Here is a 17,784-nt window from a genome sequence, read left to right as displayed (position 1 = left end):
TAATAAATCGCGCGCGCGTGTGTATTTTTGTGTATGTGTTTTTTATGTATGTCTGCCTTACATCGACGGTCTGCCCCCTATCGCCAATCCCTCGAAAAAGAATAAAAACAAAAAGAATCCACTGCTCATCTACTACAATATAATAGTAAATTATTAATATTCATTATTATTATAATGTTTATGTGTTTTTTATATAATTATTATACTTTTTTATTTCATCAATTATGTGTCTAAAATCGGTCTGAACCGGCTTCACGTTAAAGCTAAAGAGTCGACAACGCTTCCGAAAATCCGCTACAAATAATAGTAATCGTTAGGATAGTAACAGTGATAAACTATAAGCAGTTATCAAACGAATTATTCATGCAAAAATGTACTACGAATAGGTTCTTTATTTACTTTTTTTATATCATCTATTTCTATCGTTTCTGCGGGTTGTAAGTTGTTGCTGTTATTAAATGGACCGCAGGACCGCATTATTATTTTTTTTTTCGATTACGCAGTTGTTATCTACTCTATTAGATGTTCTTTTTTTTTGTCATACGTACGTATCCACCAATCGAGAAAAACCCCTACAAAGGATAAGGCTTCTCCTGCTTACAAAGTTGGTTGATATATTTTTATACTTTTACATAATAATTATTTTAAATAAATCAGCGTACGGTTGCGGTTACTGGTTCCATTTCCCACCCAATCCAGTCCATCCCTAAAATTTCGATTTTAGTTAATTCTGTATACAGAAAATCATAATTCAGAACCCTTAAGAAATACCAGACAAAATGATAAAGTTCATTCAATACAGGCGCACCCATTAAAACTGGAATTTTGTATTATACAAAAATCAAGTTTAATATTCACTTATTACCTCTAACTAAAATAAAGTTTGTATCTCAGTTTTAATAGACAACGAGTAAGACAGTTGTTTGTATTAATTTACTCAAAAAACAAAAAAATTACATATACACTTGTTGCAAAAATCTAATTGTATAGCGGAGCAATACAAAACTGTATCGTAAATCATAAAAAGCTTCATTTTTTCCTTCAAAGTAATAGGGACAATAAGTCGAAAGAGGCTTGTAAACTTACGTGATTTTTGTCCTGCAAGTCGGCGATATTGGGGCGCGGATCCCATGGTGGCTGTTCCATTTTTAAAGCGTCTGGTTGCCCATAATCCAACGGATGCATGTTGGCCTGATGCTGCAGAAGGAACGCTTGGAGGAAAGGAGCGCTGCTGGAGAAGGCGTGAGGATTTTCAACAGGCAGCCCTTGCTATACAAATAAATATAATATAGTGATGTTTTTGTTGTAACTATATATTTACTTTAACTTTACCTGGTAGGAATCCATTGGGTGCGTCATATAATCGGCTTCCATTTGATTCCTTATTACAGGATAGCGATCATAATTGCCTATGCCACTCCAGGGTCTGCCAACTACCATCTTGGATTCGTTCCCAAACATCCAACTACTACTTCCACTACTATCTACTAGAGGATTTTGCGACTTGCGTGCTCTCTCAGTGCCTATGGGCTGAGGTGGTTTCCTGTTATCATCAACGTAATGTCCTGTGCCATCACTTAGATGAATGTTATGGGAAGAGGGCAGGTTAGGAGACATCGCAGGCGATCCGTTCACAGTTGTTAGATCGGCCCCATTTTCCAGTATGTCTCCGCCAGTCGCTCGGGCAATGCTATGTAACGTCATGCCCGCCATACCACTCATCAATTCATTCTGCTGTTGTTGAGTGAAGGGCTGTTGCATAAGAAGCCACCTATTATGTGGAGAAGGCGAAGAGGCTCCAGGTTGCGGTTGTTGCTGTTGGCGATGATAGGTTCCAATGGCGGCAGCTGCAGCGTTCTTGGTCATTTGTTGCTGATAACCGTTGAACATGTGCGCTGGATGTTGTTGTTGCTGTTGCTGTTGTTTTGCGTGTTGCTGCTGCTGCTGCTGCATTGAACTAGCAAAGTCAGGAGCTTTGGGATTTAGTCGAGACATGGTAACCGACGGCGTGGATATCGGTGCCACTTGTTGTTGAGAGTAACTCATATGTTGTTGCTGTTGCTGATGATGGTATGAGGAAAGTAAATGTTGCTGCTGTTGTTGTTGGGCTGCTGCGGCGGCAACAGCAGCTTCCGTGGCCGAGTTCATAGTCAAAAGACTATCTGCAAAATTCGCGGATACTGATTTATACAGTGTGGTATCGGAATGCGCAAGATGATGCATCGAACGCGATGTAGGCGCCGGTGGTAGATGAGGGTCGGCAGAACCACCCCCGTTTGAGTAGAAATGTTGCTCCGGCTGTTGAGGCTGTTGCTGCTGGCCGTTGTTTGTTGCTGAAGGTACGCGTCCGTGAATCATATTCGTACCGATTGGAGCTAATTGCGGTTGATTTTTTGGCGATTCGAAACCTTGGTAATTGACGACCGACGCAGAAGACGACGCCGCCGGTAAACTTGGAGGTGTAGTGCTGTTACTGCTCGTTTTCGATGAAACCGGCGAACACATAGCGTTGCTATTCGAATTTCCGCTACTGGTTTGTCCACCGCGATAACCAGGTGCTTTAGACGCGTCCACTTGTGGAGGTGGATCATTATCGATGAATTTAGGTGGGGTGGTTGATTGCGAGATACCACCGCCGGTTACGGCCGCGAAGTTTACTGGCTGTTTGTGAGATTCGCTCTCTTGACGCCACGTTGGCTGTTGAGCCATCGAGTTAAACAGCGAGTACTCTTGCGTTGTTAACGTTGTCGTTCGACACGTATCTTCAGCCGTCTTCAGGGCACTGGTTTTTAAAGAACACGTCCCACTATTGGCCGAGAATGGGAGCATTTTAGCCACGCTTTGGAACTGCTGGAGACTCGGAGGCGCAGAAGCCGTAGGTGGTGGTCGGTGGTGCTTCGGTGAACAAGTGAGAACAGACTGTTGCTGCTGCTGCTGGTGTTGCTGTTGTAAAGGCGACGATGGACCGGTGGAACCTTGCAGAGGAACATTAAGGGAATTTTGGGTGGCAGTTTTCGATGGTTTGGGACCGCCACCTAGGCTCATAGAGTTGGTAGCAGACGCAGTAACGGGGACGTGGTGCACAGACGTTGTTTCTGTTAGTTTGGCAGCAAATGTTTGATTTGCAGAGGTGGTTACTAATTTAATAGGGCCACCGCCGCAGGCACTTCCACGACCCCCTGGAAGCAAATTTGATGTTAAATTTTAAATATAACATAAAAAAACTACAATTAAGTACCTGACGCTGATACTATGGCGGAGGTGGTATATGACACAGTGTTCTTAGTGTTGGCAATTTGAGCGGCAGCCGCAGCTGCTGCAGCTGCAGCTGCGTTTCTTTCAGCCTGTGCAACTAGTCGAGGTGCAATAACTCGTGTTGCTGATGATGTGACTGTGCCTCCGCCTCCGCTTCCACTACTTCCTCCTCCGCCGCTTCGTGTTTTAACCGTCGTTGATGCTTTCGCGGTTGTTGTAGACGCTGTTACCATAACTGTTTTGTGTTGGACAAACGTTGTAGCAACCGTTGAGTGTGACACTGTTACTACCTTACCGGTTACTTTTTTAGTCTACAAAGATAAATAGTGGTTTAATAAAAATCGAAAAAGAATAATCATTATAAACTTACCCCTATCTGTGTTTTATCCCATAATGTTGTTGCAGTGGTGGTGGTTTTCGTTGTTTTTGGTAGCATTTGCAAAATATCCACGTCTGGGTCTTTGATTAAGGCTGCGATCAATATGTGGGCTTGTTTTGTAGCTTCAGATGATCCCCTAGATTATTATTTAATTTTAGATAAATAAACAATTAATATTTAATAAAAAGTAATCTTACTTTATAGTAATGATTCTTTCTCCTTGTCCCTTGCTCTGTTTCTCGACTTCAATATGAGCACCTGTAGCTCCTCTAATGGCATTAATATTACTACCACCTCTTCCTATCACTCGTGAGATTGCGTTGAGTGGTACCGAAACTTTTTTCACACCGACTATGTCAGCAACTCCGCTACCAGCACCACCAGCACTAGTACTCGCAGCTATCGTTTGTACCGATGATTTTCGTACCACTTCCTTCCATCCCTCTTCCCTTTTGTTGTTCGATTGCTTTGGACTGGTAGACGAACCTGCGCCACTCTTCGACGACGATTGAAGCGATATCGAATCGTTGTCGTGACTTGTACCGTGACTCTTTCGATTTTTGTTAGATACGTACGTTTCGTTACCGGTGGCCTGGAAATCTTCACGTTCCGCTGGGTGTTGTTGTTTCTTTACGTTACTGTTTTGATATAAAATGGAGTTTTTGATGGTAGTGTAGTTGTCGTTAGAAACCTTGTCATGCTTGATGTTATTGTTATTATTACCGGCGCTACCTGAAGACGTCAAATCTTTGTTTATATTCTCTTTATTAGCTTTTTTGTTTGCGGCAGATGAAGTTTTCTTTTTCTTTTTATCTTTACGTTTCTCTTTAGTTTTAACTTCGTTGCTCGAGCAGCTCCCTTGACTGTTGGCGTCTATGCCACTGTCACCTTCTTCTTTGTCGATCATCACTTCGGGAGCGTGTAAAGGCGATTCAGATCCGCTCGTTTCATTTATCACGTCATCATCGTCACCTTTGTCGTTCTCCTCCGATTTCTTATCATCGTTATCATAGTAATCATCGTTCTTTTGGTTATCTTTATTCAGTTTTCGTTTTTCTTCTCGTTTTTCGAGCTTCTTCTTTTTCTTTCGTTCGCGCCTGCGCGCGGCCGCTGCTTTTTTAGATTCTTCCCGGTTTTTTTCCATGTCAAGTTCTTCGAGGAGTATGGATGCATTCTTATTTGCTTTTGCAGCTTGCGTCTCTTTGGCTGCCCTAATTACCTTTACACATTCCTGACATTTTTCGAGAAGTTCTTTGTCACTAATGGTAGAAATGTAGCGAATCATTTCCTGATCACTAGGGAACTGTGTTACGTGGTTTACCATCCATTTTACCACTTTAACATGTCCCTTACGGAAAGCCGCCATAAGACAAGACACCTTGCGGTTATCTTGTGAATCTATGTCTGCGTTTAGGTTATACAGGAGTTCTACAACACTCAAATGTCCGCCGTTTGCTGCAAGCCATAACGGCGAGTTACCCTTCTTGTTTTTGACCTCAACGGCTGCACCACGACAAAGCAACAGCTCGACAAAACGACAATGACCTTTATCCGCTGCTATCGTGAGGGCAGTGTCTCGCGAAGAGGGTACTGGGGCCGCATTAACGTCTGCGCCTTTATCTAGAAGTACCCGACCCACTTCTACGTAACCACCGCTTGCGGCTTCCATTAGGGGTGTTAGACCAGTCTAGAGAAGCCGGCAATAATTAAGAGTCAGATAAATTGTACAATAAAAAAAAAAAAAAATACATTACCTTAGCCCGGTGTTCGACATTTGCTTTTCGGTCCAAAAGGAGACTGACTACTTCGTGTCTTCCTTGGAAACAAGCCAGAGTGAGAGCGGTGTTCCTGTTAGTTTCAATCTGGGCGTTGATGTCACTTCCACAGTCCAAAAGGAGTTTAACAGCAGCAGTATGTCCATTCATTGCCGCCAACATAAGGGGTGATATACCTAATTTACTTCCAGTGCGCGAGTTTATTTCGGCGCCGTGGTTTAAGAGGAGTTTAATAATATTCACATATCCACCAGATGCAGCTAAACTGAGGGGGGTGTAATCGGAAACGTTACGATGCTCTTTATTTGCTCCCCGGTTCAGAAGAAGTTCTACTACCTAGTAACAGTTAAGAAAAGTGCATATTAAATAGTGAAATTGATTAGAAATTTGCAAAACATACCTCATATCGTCCACCGGAGCATGCAAGGCTTAACGGGGTGTCTTTCGTTCTTTCGGATTGCGCTTCGATGTCTGCGCCATTATTCAGAAGAATTTCAACGACCTTATCGTGACCTGCGGTTGCAGCCAAAATGAGAGGAGTGAACCCTTTCTTATCGCGATGTTCTTTATCTGCTCCTCGCCTGATTAGCAGTTCGACCAGTTCCTCATGACCTCCTGCACATGCCAACGTCAATGCAGTATCATGGTTGCTTTCTGTCTCTGAATCCAGGTCCATACAATAGTTGAGCGCTGGCTGCTGTACGGTACCACCATTTCCACCACCTGCAGCAGCCCCTACGCACTGTTGATTTGCTGTAGAAAAAACAGGACATTTTTACAAGTTAATTTTTTTAATGATGACGATGAAAATAATATTAAAATTAAATATCATTTTCATTTTTACTAACCTGCATTAGCATCTATTTGAAAGTTCTGGCCCTGGTTTTGTGGAAAAGAATTAGTCTGGGGACCATTAGCCTGATTCCTGAGTAAAAGTCTGTTCTTCTTTACTTTGACGTTTTCCTGCGTGGAGGAGATTGCGACTTTTGTTTGTTTTCGATTCTCGGGGGCTAAAGGTGACGGTTGGGGTGTTTGGGTCGCCGCCTGTACTTGGTGTGTGTGCTGCTGTTGTTGCTGCTGCTGCTGTTGGTGAGCAGCGAGGAGATGCTGGTGATTGGCACAGGGCACCTGGCAGTGATGGGATGTCGGGACCGTGCTGCTAGTTGGAACATGATGGCATGCCTGCACAGGAGTGCATGTAGATTGGATTGCGGCTACGTACGGTTGAGACGCAGGACTTCCGGCAAGCGTCACTACCGATGTCGGAACGCCTGTGGTTAGAGTGTCTCCCGAACTTGCTGTAAAGAATAATAAACTTTATAGTGTCGTTTTTATTGTTTTTTTTGTAATTCTTACCCAATTGTTGCTGTACTATGTTCATGCCGGCATGGAATCCAGCCTGGTAGATAACCCCCGTTTGGTCCTTATTTGACATTGATGCGACAGCTTGTAGATAGTGATCGTACGGATATAATGTATGTTGAACCTAAAAATGTATATACATAAAGTTGCTATAAATAAGTAAAGTTTTCAGAAATGTACATATATAGTTAAAAAACTGACCTGTACCGGCAATTGAGCTGAATTGGCAGGTATGAAATATTCAATTCGAGAGCCATCAGTTTGGGTGGTGAGTTCATGTTGGGCTGTTAACGAGGTCAGAACGGACTCTTCTAAACCAGGCGTGTAAGGCTGTATCTAAAAGAAATATTTAGTAATTTTAACGATTAACACATTCTACTATCTAATTAGTTGTTATTGTTTTAATATTTTATTCGGTAAAAAGCAAACGCCACTCAACAAGACACGTTACCTGAACTTTATGTTGCTGTTGCTGCTGTTGATGTTGTTGATTATTAACCTGTTTTGTGAAGTCATTAATTTCGTAAGAGTCTAGGGATTGAACGTCATCTACTAAGTCGTTAGGAAAGGGTGTTGTTTTCGCGTCTGCGCCCCTGTTCTTTTGCTCCAGATAAGCCTTGGTGGACGTTTCAAGAACTTGTTCGTACAGTTCAACGCAAGTCTTTTGTTCCGTGCGATTCTGCTGAATCTGAATCGAAAATAGCACTCTCTTACGAACACACGCAACAAAAAAACGAAGCATACGAAAAAAAGGCGTAACTGCCAACATCAGGGTGTCATGAATCAAAAATTGTTTGTGAGATGTGCGGGGCGATGTTCACTGAGGTTATGTCGGTTAGTTTTGAGTTAGTAAAACAAAAATAAAAAAAAGAAAGGCAAAAACAGGTATCGAAAAAAACCAAACTCAAAACTAAAATGGTTTTGTACAATTGTCAAAAATGCAAGTCAATTCTTAATTGCTTAATAAAGACACATTAATTAAAAGCGAAAAATAAATAAATACCATAATCAATGTAATAAATTATATAGGTATATTTATCATGATAATTAATGTGTTTTTATAGAGCATGAAGGTCAAACATATAGATTTTATGAAGAAGGGAAAGGGGAGAAAGAGTATTTGAAAATGTAGAATATAAGGAGGCAAGAACTTTTACGAGGGAGGAGTATGTGCTTAATAGGCGCTAAAAAAACACTCTTGCAATTAGGATTGATGATCAAGCGGTGTGTCAAGGGGCGCAAAAAGTAAAGGGTAAAAAATGAATCGATGATTGTGATTGGTTGTACCTACCGGTGAACCGACAAAGGCCGCCCTTATGGTGCTTATCTGCTGGGAATTGTGAAACTGTTGTAGAATTGAGGCGGTTAATAGATTCGATTGCTCGTCGCTTTTCAAACTAAGTGCATCCTGATCGAGAGAGTCGATGTCCAAATTTTGGATGTTCAGAGCATCGCCAACATTCGATATCTGGGTCTGTTGCTGCTGTTGTTGTTGTTGTTGTTGTTCTTTGGCGACGAACAACTGGGACAATTGGGACTGCTGTTGGGTGTAAACGGCCGTTTGGTACTGCTGCTGCTGCTGTTGATCTTGACTTACTTGTTGTTGTGGTGGTTGTGGGGGTGGTTGCTGTTGCTGCTGCTGTTGTTGTTTGCGCAGATTTTTACCTTCTTTCTTTGAAACTGGCTTTGCTTTGGGCCTATCACTGATCGCAGTGTTCTACAAAAAGTAAACGGGACGCCGTTAACTTCGGATCGAGGTTTTAGGGGGAGTAAGGAAGACAAGGAGGGCACGATAATGCAATTTCGACTCTGTAATTTAATCAATACGATCGATTTAAAGATAATATTGTTATAAGAGGACAACGAGATCTACTCATTTACATATGGGATTATCCATCGAAGACACAACCTCAAAACATTTCTTCCCCTATTTTTCTTAAGCAAAATTACATGTCTTATTTGTGATTTACCTGACTAACTTCGGCGTGAGCTGCAACAGTTGGGAACTTGGGATGCGGTAGAATCGAGTTGGGCACTGCAATGGGTCCATGCAAGGGGGCGAAATAATAGGCGGACGGCGCTTGCGCTGCATTAAAATTACTCGTCGCGTCACCTCCGGCTGGAACTGTGTTGGCGTTTCCACTAGTCGCTCCGCTCACACTTAGTTTAAGAGGTACGGCAGGTAGACAAGTAGGGCCTGCGTAGAAAGTATTGTGGACTTGTAGGTTGGTGTTTGGAGAGAATACTGAAGATGATGGCATTACGCCAGTACCTAGCCCTGACGTAACGAAAAAGAAACTGTTTTTTTTTTTCTTTCTTTACTGTTCTATTTTGCGAGCAATAGATACAATGCCACGCAGTTAAAATAAAAACTAATAAAAGTTAGGTGCAAGCTGTTAATGATGAGAACAACAAAAACAACTCAGTAAGCAAACAGATTATGAAGTGAAGCCTAGAATTGCGTGAAAACAACAACAGTTTCATTACTGTTTAGGTTGTTACAAATATCAAGCTTTGATGGCAAATTATTTGTTAGTTTTTAACTAATTTTGTAAAATTATAGAATTATAGCACATTCAGTGAACTTACAATTGTAAGTCGTAAAAGTTTTGAACAGCTCAATTAACAGTTTTATATATTACAACTGTATTATATTCACTAAATGAGCCATACTAAATTGGAACAACCTTTATGTTATAGATATTTCTTTCTTGATAAATGGGCTAGGGTACTGACACAAAATGAATGTTGCATAATTAAAAATCAAACATTTTCCAAGCATTTTCATACAACAAAAATATATATTGTTTATTTAGATAAAATGAATATTTCGTAATTTCAAACCAAATTTGAAAAATTAAAGTAGACAATTTGTGAATAAAGCTCGAAAACACTAATATATGAATCTACTGAAACGGTTTTAAAGTGTAATTTATTGTTATATATTTGAATAAGAAAACTAATTTTTTGATGAAAAGGCACTAACAATGGTAATATTAGATATAGAAATCATGAAAAGCGTTTTTCATTTAATCAAATAGTGCAAGCCACGTAATGTTATTAAACTTCATCTACTAAGACAATTAAAAATAAATAGCAGCAGATAAAAGCAACAATGTTATTACCTTGCTGCTGTTGCTGCTGAATCTGTTGTTGCTGGGTTTGCTGTTGTTGCTGTTGCTGGGCTTGTTGTTGTAATTGCATTGCTATCTCCAGGCTCAGCATATGAGGCACGGTGGCATTTGCGGCCCCACTTTGATCCTGTGGGATGGCAAATTGAGATAGAAGCAAATTACTGGCTTGTTGTTTCCCATGAAAATCCCTTTCAACTTGCTAAAATAAGAATTGAAAAACTTATTACTGACAAATTTAACAATAAGTTAACTTCAACTTACATGTAATTCTTCTAATATCTGTTGTTTTTGCGTGGAACCGTCGTCTGTTAGGGGTGGCGTAATACAGTTCTGCATATTTTTCCTTTTCTTGATGTAGTCAATGATGCTGCCACCGCCACTATTCGGGTCTTCGTTCAAGAATTCGCTATCTTCGAGATCGCTCAAGTTTGGTATCTTTTCGAGGTTTTCGGCGACAATGTCGGGCGTCATATTTGGAACAGAAGTCCGCCTCTTCGGCGTCCCCGACTTTCTCGCGTTCTTCGACGCCGTATCGTTGGTTGTTCGCAAAGATGGTGACGTCTGTTGCTTATTATTGATGACTTCGTTAACGTTTTGATTCTGTTCTTCCTCAGACACTATTCTAACCGCTTCGGGCACCTCCTGGAGCACGGGTGATGTGATCGTGGGCGGCGGCTGGTAAAAGTTCAGGTTTGGAGGAAGAGCGGTCGCAGGGATGGGAGAGTCACGGTTACCCGGCAACACCGTGGGGGCAGAACCTTGTTGACTTAAGAGGACCGAATGTGGAAAGTCTAGTAACAGTTGGACGACAGTTGTGTGGCCCCCCTTAGCCGCTTCTATGAGCATCGTGGAGTTGTCTTTGAGCTTATGATTAGGATCGGCGCCGTGCGCGAGCAAAAGTTCGACCACAGGGAGATGACCGCCGGCGCAAGCTAACGATAGGGGCGTGTGATCGTTGTTCGACGTTTGTCGGTTTACGTCGGCTCCTTTTGTGATTAAAAATTGAACCGTACACAAGTGACCAGCACGACACGCTTTCATTAGCGGTGTTCGGCCCCCTTCTGATTCGTGTTCCTGTAATATTATAAAATAAAATGAACAACTTAAAAAATTGTTTTTTAAAATCAGTATCAAATTAATAAATATATCGTGTATCTTTACCAGATCAGCGCAGTATTGAAGTAGAAGGTCGGCAACGTCTGTATGTCCGTTCTCACAGGCGTAAGTGAGGGCTGTGTCCCCGGTTTGGGTTTGGGCTCTAACGTTTGCGTTATTCTCTAAAAGGTACTTGACAAGTTCTAAATGTCCCTCTTGGGCTGCTTCCATTAAAGGGGTGGAAGCTCCCAGTTCGATATCGGCGCCAGCCTTTATTAGAAAGTCGGCAACTTCGCTAAAACCTCCACAGCAAGCCAACGTCAATGCTGTTTCTTGGGTCTCATCCGTTTGTGCATTGATGTTAGCACCTAGATAAAAATACGCGAGTCCACATAAATTACGTTATTAAATGTACGGATCTGTTTATTAAATCAGATTAGTACATTGATAAAAGGAGAAACTTTGGTGAGTAATTAACAAACAGGAACTTTTTCTTTCCTCTACACAACAACAATTGGGTGTGGTTCAAGGGTAAGAAACTTCTTGTTTATTAGTATTAGTACATGTAAAAAAAGGCAGTTTTCTTAAACATTTCTAATACTTGTAAGTTCTAAACACTATGAAGATTGTAGAATGACCACAAGGTAATCACAACAAATTGACGATTTGGCAAATTAATAATTGTCAAAACTATGTTTTCAGGTTAAACACCCGTCAAACTGATTTGAAATGAAATGTACGTTACAAAAAAAAAACAAAAGAACATCAAAAAATTAATAAAATAGTTAGGTTAACTTAATGCCATAAGGGCGGTATAATTTGAACGGTTATTGATCAGGTCATATCATGCTTATAATTTTAAAGTGTTTTAAACAATTAAATCTTCATAACTAATTTATTTACTAGAAAAACGATAACGTACCTTGACTTAAAAGGAGAGCTACCATTTCTTCGTGCCCTTCCCGCGCTGCTTCCATTAGGGGGGTGTATCCTTCATCGTTAACTTCTTCAATGTTGGCTCCCCTTTCTATGAGCAGCATAGCAAGATCTACGTGACCCCCGCAGGCAGCTAATGTGAGGGGCGATTCGAAACTATCAGCGGGCATATTAACTTGAGCACCTGAGTCCAAGAGGAGTCGCGCTACTTCCACATGTCCGTCCATACTAGCTTCCATGAGGGCAGTGTGCATCTCATCTGTCTTATGCTCCTGGTCGGCACCGGCTTCCAGCAAAAATCGTACCATGTCCAGGTGTCCCTTGTAACATGCTGAAAGAACAAAAAATATATTAAAAGGGATGTACAAAGGGTGTGAGAGGTTATTATTACGCCTACCTAACGTTAGAGCAGTCTCTTTGAATTCGTTAGAGTGGGTATTAATTCCAGCTCCGTGCATTAGGAGGATCTTGGCCAGTTCCACGTGGCCAGCACTGGCAGCTTCCATTAGGGGCGTGTGACCATTCTCATTATGATCTTCTACATTGGCTCCGTGTTCGAGAAGGAACTTTACCACTTCAGTGTGTCCACCAGCACACCCGTACATTAATGGTGTGTTTCCTAAGCAGAAAAAGTAGATCAAATGAGAAACCTTGTAGCAGGGATGTGTTAAAAGGATAAAGGATCAATTGAGAGGTCTTCTTATTACCTGAGGATGATTGTGCATTCACATCAGCTCCGTGGGCTACAAGTAAACGCACGATGTCCAGATGACCAGCCGATGCAGCCTCCATTAAGGGAGTGCATTCTCCCTTGATCCCCCGATCTTCAACATTTGCATGCATTGCTAATAAAACCTGCAAGCAGAACAGAATTAGTATCAAAAGTTAATACAAATAGAGACTTCAGAGGTTAATAGTCGAGATTACCTGAGCTAATTCGAAATATCCTGCGCTACAGGCAAGTGACAGTAAGCTTTCGCCCTCCTCGGACGTTTCGTGCACCGATCGGCCTTCGGTCAGCAGTTTCCTAACCGTACCGACATCACCGTCGGTGCAAGCTTCGACCAAGGATGTTTTTTCGGGCTGGTTGCGCGGATTGTCGGTACGCATACGCGTCAAAGCCGCGGCCGCCTCGTCCAAAGCACACGAGACACTCGAGGTCAGACGTCTTAACACTTCCGGGTCGGCTAGATGTTTCCCATCCTTAGCTGCTAACTGACTTATACCTGTAATAAAAAAAAACAGCATTCTTAATTTTATCCTCAATGCATTTCGGCCAATGATCATTTATTAAATGCCCCGATTGGCTCAAAAAAAAAAAAAACTAAATAAAAAAAGAACGTCTAAAATAAATGATAGTTGAGAGAATGTTTGTTTGTTGACAGCGAGTACTTTAATCCCACAAAATGACGTTTGTGTACACACACAGGAAGTCTAATAATGTTTGTGAATAAATGAAGAGTCAGTTTTAGTTGATACGTCGAGCGTATGACCGATTTCATATTCCCGCCCGTTATATTAAAAGTTCAAGCTCATTCTTTCGGTGCTGTAATTGAAAGTTGATTCTTTACGTGCACATGTTTTTATATGTGCGAGCGTGTATTATAGTTGTATGGATGCCACCGAGGTGTTTAAAACGATTGTGTAGACCTTGAATAAAAACTGCAGCGAAATAATTACAAAGTTTCAAGACGCGACCTAATCGATCAATTGAATATTTCAGACTGAAATTACGGGAATTCACTTGTTTGTGTTGAGCAATTTATAATTGAAACGTATTTTGTACCTTCAATAAATACCCGCCTTTTAATAACAGAAAAATTAATGTCTTACTAACAAACAAAATAAGAGACAATGTACAGTATTATCTTCCTAACGTAAAAACAAATGCAAAAAAGTTGCATATTTACAGAAACACTTGAATGCATTTGTTTTCTAATAATGCAGAAAAACAGAATTCCACTGAATGAATTGAACAAACGCAACGCGACGATAAGTTCGACATGCGCAAACAATTTATTGTTTTATTCGGTCCTCGGTAAAGATATGTAATTTAAATTTGAAGTTTGCTCTCATACTGAATACTTGATTCCGTCACACGCTGAATTTTTAATAGAACCTTCGAAATTGCGACGAAATTGAAACAAGTCGTTTTTATCGCAGGTTATTGTACTCGTTTCATACAATTCTTTTCTCTCAATCGCAAAACTGTTAATTCAAAATAATGGCATTCCGGTTGTTGTTGTTGTTGGGGCTCGACAAAAGTCGAAATTGACAAACGTCTTATCTGAAAAAAGTATAATGGTCTTTAATGGTATCACTACTTTTAAGTGTTAGTCTGAAACTATGTATGAGTTTACAGGTACGTGCAAGGTGGGAAGATATTTTAATTAATAAAAAAAAAAAATCGCACCTGCAGCTTGCAGTACAGCTTCTAAACGTGCTTGGGTTTCTAAATCTACAGATCTATCTTCTTCAGGGCTGAGAAGAAATTTGGCAGTTTCAACTTTCGGGTCTTCTTCAAATTCCTGATCAATAACAAACGACTCCACCTGTAGAAATAACAAAAAAATAAATAAATTATTATTGCTCGTATCTTTATTGTAATACACAATAATTTCGGTGCCACAGTTTAAGGTACAAAAATAATTTAACAATAAAATCATCACTTCTTAACCATAATCAACATTTCTATACACAATGCAATACATTTTATTACTATTTCGAAAAGGAATAAACACGCATTTATTGGTAGAATGTATTAAAGAGGAAAATAACACACACAAAATATAATATGATCATAAACGATCTGTTTTATGCATGTATATGAACAATCACTCGTTTGCAGTTGTTAATCACAAAGTTGGCTATGTACTTTTGGCATCAATCTGATATTTAAACAGTTGATTTAGATCGGGCTAATTTTGCAAATGTTTTTATAAAAATAATGATCTCTATAGGTAAATTACAGATTCATGAATAAATGCAAAAAATTTGTAGGAAGTGATAACAAACTGTACACATATTATGTGTAGGTTCATAGTCTCAACACAGGAAATCACATTTATAGAGTTCAATCAAAACAGGCATAAATTATGCGCGTTTAAAAGCGCAGCGCGTTTTAATCGAATCATTTATTGTAATCAAAAAGAACTTTTCTGAATGTGATACCTTAAAAAGATAATAAATAGTTTTAGATATAGTTTAATAATAAAATAGTTTGTAAATTAAAGCCACGTCACTTCATAAAATAACTCTGCGTACTTTACGTTTTAAGTACCCACAGTCTATCTGTTCAATTGTCTGTATCAATTAAATAAGCAATGTAAGAAAAACAGATGAATAAGTAAAACAAAACGTTCCTCCAATTGTTTAAATATTTCACTGTTTTATATCAAAATTAATATTGAAAATTATTTACGACGTATGTATATGCAACCAAGTCATCAATTACGTACAAAGAGGGTCACCTATATTAATATGTTTAGGGAGTAATGAAATAATTAAATTGACCGATAACTTTGTGAAATTAACAGAGTATGACTTAATAAGTATTAAGTACTATTCAAAGATAATCACATTAATTAATAGAATTTAATTAGCTGTTATATTATTCTTTAAGGTCTGCACAATTGCATTTACTACTACAAATAAATAAAACATGTTATGGGTTATTATTGAAGTAACAAACGCATTTGCTATTGAATGTAAATAAAATAGTCAATAATCATTAAAATAAGTAATGTTAAAATAAATTATTGCTTTTTTGTCATTAAAGTTGATCAGATTCAATATCTAGCTGGAAATCCATGATAAAGGAGTTTTATGTTTATTTACATTTTAAAATAAAAAATTGACTGCTTCAAACAGGAATGAAATAATTACTATGATTAAAAAATATGTTTTGTCCCTCAATGTCGTAGAGTCAACGAAATAAGTAACGGAAAATTTAAAAAAAACAAAACAAAAACAAAGCCAGAGTAGGGTCCCATCTAGGTATATGCTTACATGTTCTGACCTGAAATTTTATTAATTTAATTAAAATTATGATCTGTGAAATTTTAAAAGCAGGTAATAAACATTTGCTAGCAACATTATTATGAGCATGTTACACACTATATTTAAAGACACGACCTAAAAAAAAACAATCGGTTAAATATACATATATACATACATATGTGTATTATTTGCATGTTCATGTTCAATGCTGTCCTCTTTTTATAAACAACGATTATTCGGTAAAATTGTTATGAGAAAGTTTAAAAAGAAGTATAATGTAAATTTAACAACAAATTAGGAAATAGAAAGGCTACTTCATAAAAATATTTGAAACCACGTTTCAGTCACTGTTTTATAATTGGTAGAACTGTCTACTATCCTCCATTCTTTCATTTTAATAATAGTTACAAGGACTGCAAAGGTTTCCCACTAGGCAAAATAGACGATTGATACTTTTGTTTAAAACAATGACTAGTCCATAAGTTCCGTTAATTTCGCAACCCTGATCAAGTCTAGTAAATTTCTAGATAGTTCATACACAAGAGTAGCAACTTGCGCGTAAAATCGCGATTTATTGTACCCACCTGATACGATTAACGATTGATTTAGGGATTGCAAATATCCAGGGAACGATGGAAAATTAATAAAACTATCAACAAATTAACGAAAGATGAAAGAATCGAGGGAGAAAATTGCACAAGAAAAAAACTGCCACAAGATGTCTCTCAAGAAATTTTTCATTTTTCGACTAGCACTCCATATAAAACAAATGAACATGTGAAATAAAAGAATGACTTACCTCCGACCCACTGTCCTCTTCGCTTTCTGAAGAATCAGACATAAATCTTCTTCGTTCCGAGTATGTTTCGGTTTCTGATTTTGCAGGGCTGGAATTGGTCGAATTGGGAGTTGACGGCAAATTACCTATATCGCGTTCAACATTCACTTTTTCTATTTTTAGACAATCCGTGGTAGAATCTTGTGCTGCATTCTGCATTTTTGCATTTCCTAAGGATTATCACAAACACAGTTTTTCTGATTTAAATAAACACTTAACTAGATGTATAAATCACGGCTCTGAAACTCATTACATTACTATCACCGTCGCCATCTTCTAAAATGGAGGACACAAAAGCAAATTCCATACCTCGATTTTAGCCCTCTACCCATATCGAAGCGACATCTGTTGCACAATAGCAACATTTATGGAAAGTAGAATGGCGTTAAAATTTAAAATAACTAATCATTTTATTACTATTTCGAAAAGGAATAAACACGCATTTATTGGTAGAATGTATTAAAGAGGAAAATAACACACACAAAATATAATATGATCATAAACGATCTGTTTTATGCATGTATATGAACAATCACTCGTTTGCAGTTGTTAATCACAAAGTTGGCTATGTACTTTTGGCATCAATCTGATATTTAAACAGTTGATTTAGATCGGGCTAATTTTGCAAATGTTTTTATAAAAATAATGATCTCTATAGGTAAATTACAGATTCATGAATAAATGCAAAAAATTTGTAGGAAGTGATAACAAACTGTACACATATTATGTGTAGGTTCATAGTCTCAACACAGGAAATCACATTTATAGAGTTCAATCAAAACAGGCATAAATTATGCGCGTTTAAAAGCGCAGCGCGTTTTAATCGAATCATTTATTGTAATCAAAAAGAACTTTTCTGAACGTGTTACCTTAAAAAGATAATAAATAGTTTTAGATATAGTTTAATAATAAAATAGTTTGTAAATTAAAGCCACGTCACTTCATAAAATAACTCTGCGTACTTTACGTTTTAAGTACCCACAGTCTATCTGTTCAATTGTCTGTATCAAT

General features: G+C 38.8%; 1 protein-coding gene across 4 annotated transcripts; it reads right to left on the bottom strand.

Annotated features, from left to right (window-relative positions):
- Positions 1-482: 482 nt before the first annotated feature.
- Positions 483-17,069, bottom strand: LOC108734704 (ankyrin repeat domain-containing protein 17). Of its 4 annotated transcripts, none has more exons than XM_025976491.1 (23): positions 16,735-17,069; positions 14,350-14,488; positions 12,864-13,162; positions 12,644-12,791; positions 12,334-12,555; positions 11,923-12,267; positions 11,067-11,368; positions 10,167-10,979; positions 9,897-10,104; positions 8,742-9,049; positions 8,063-8,488; positions 7,223-7,459; positions 6,973-7,107; positions 6,766-6,895; positions 6,258-6,707; positions 5,810-6,162; positions 5,389-5,745; positions 3,832-5,321; positions 3,626-3,770; positions 3,239-3,566; positions 1,333-3,179; positions 1,087-1,269; positions 483-706 (listed from the first exon to the last, which is right to left on the bottom strand). In XM_025976491.1, the coding sequence occupies exons 1-23, from the start codon at positions 16,930-16,932 to the stop codon at positions 671-673; spliced, it is 9,099 nt and encodes a 3,032-aa protein (XP_025832276.1). In that variant the 5' UTR covers positions 16,933-17,069; the 3' UTR covers positions 483-670. The 4 variants fall into 4 exon arrangements, with proteins under 4 accessions (XP_025832276.1, XP_025832280.1, XP_025832287.1 ...); XM_025976495.1 differs by having other exon boundaries at positions 8,742-8,968; XM_025976502.1 differs by lacking the exon at positions 7,223-7,459.
- Positions 17,070-17,784: the final 715 nt, after the last annotated feature.

This window comes from Agrilus planipennis, unplaced genomic scaffold (genome assembly GCF_000699045.2).
Source record: "Agrilus planipennis isolate EAB-ADULT unplaced genomic scaffold, Apla_2.0 scaffold66, whole genome shotgun sequence".
NCBI lineage: Eukaryota > Metazoa > Arthropoda > Insecta > Coleoptera > Buprestidae > Agrilus > Agrilus planipennis.
The sequence above is the reverse complement of the archived record's forward strand: the minus strand, read 5'-3'. Positions and strand labels throughout refer to the sequence as shown.

Excerpts from the sequence above, each read along its gene's own strand:
- LOC108734704 (XM_025976491.1), bottom strand. The coding sequence starts at position 16,932 with ATGCAGAATGCAGCACAAGATTCTACCACGGATTGTCTAAAAATAGAA. Across the intron at positions 14,489-16,734 it reads AAGAGGACAGTGGGTCGGAG|GTGGAGTCGTTTGTTATTGA; the intron begins GTAAGTCATTCT and ends TTATTTCTACAG. Across the intron at positions 5,746-5,809 it reads GCTCCGGTGGACGATATGAG|GTAGTAGAACTTCTTCTGAA; the intron begins GTATGTTTTGCA and ends AACTGTTACTAG.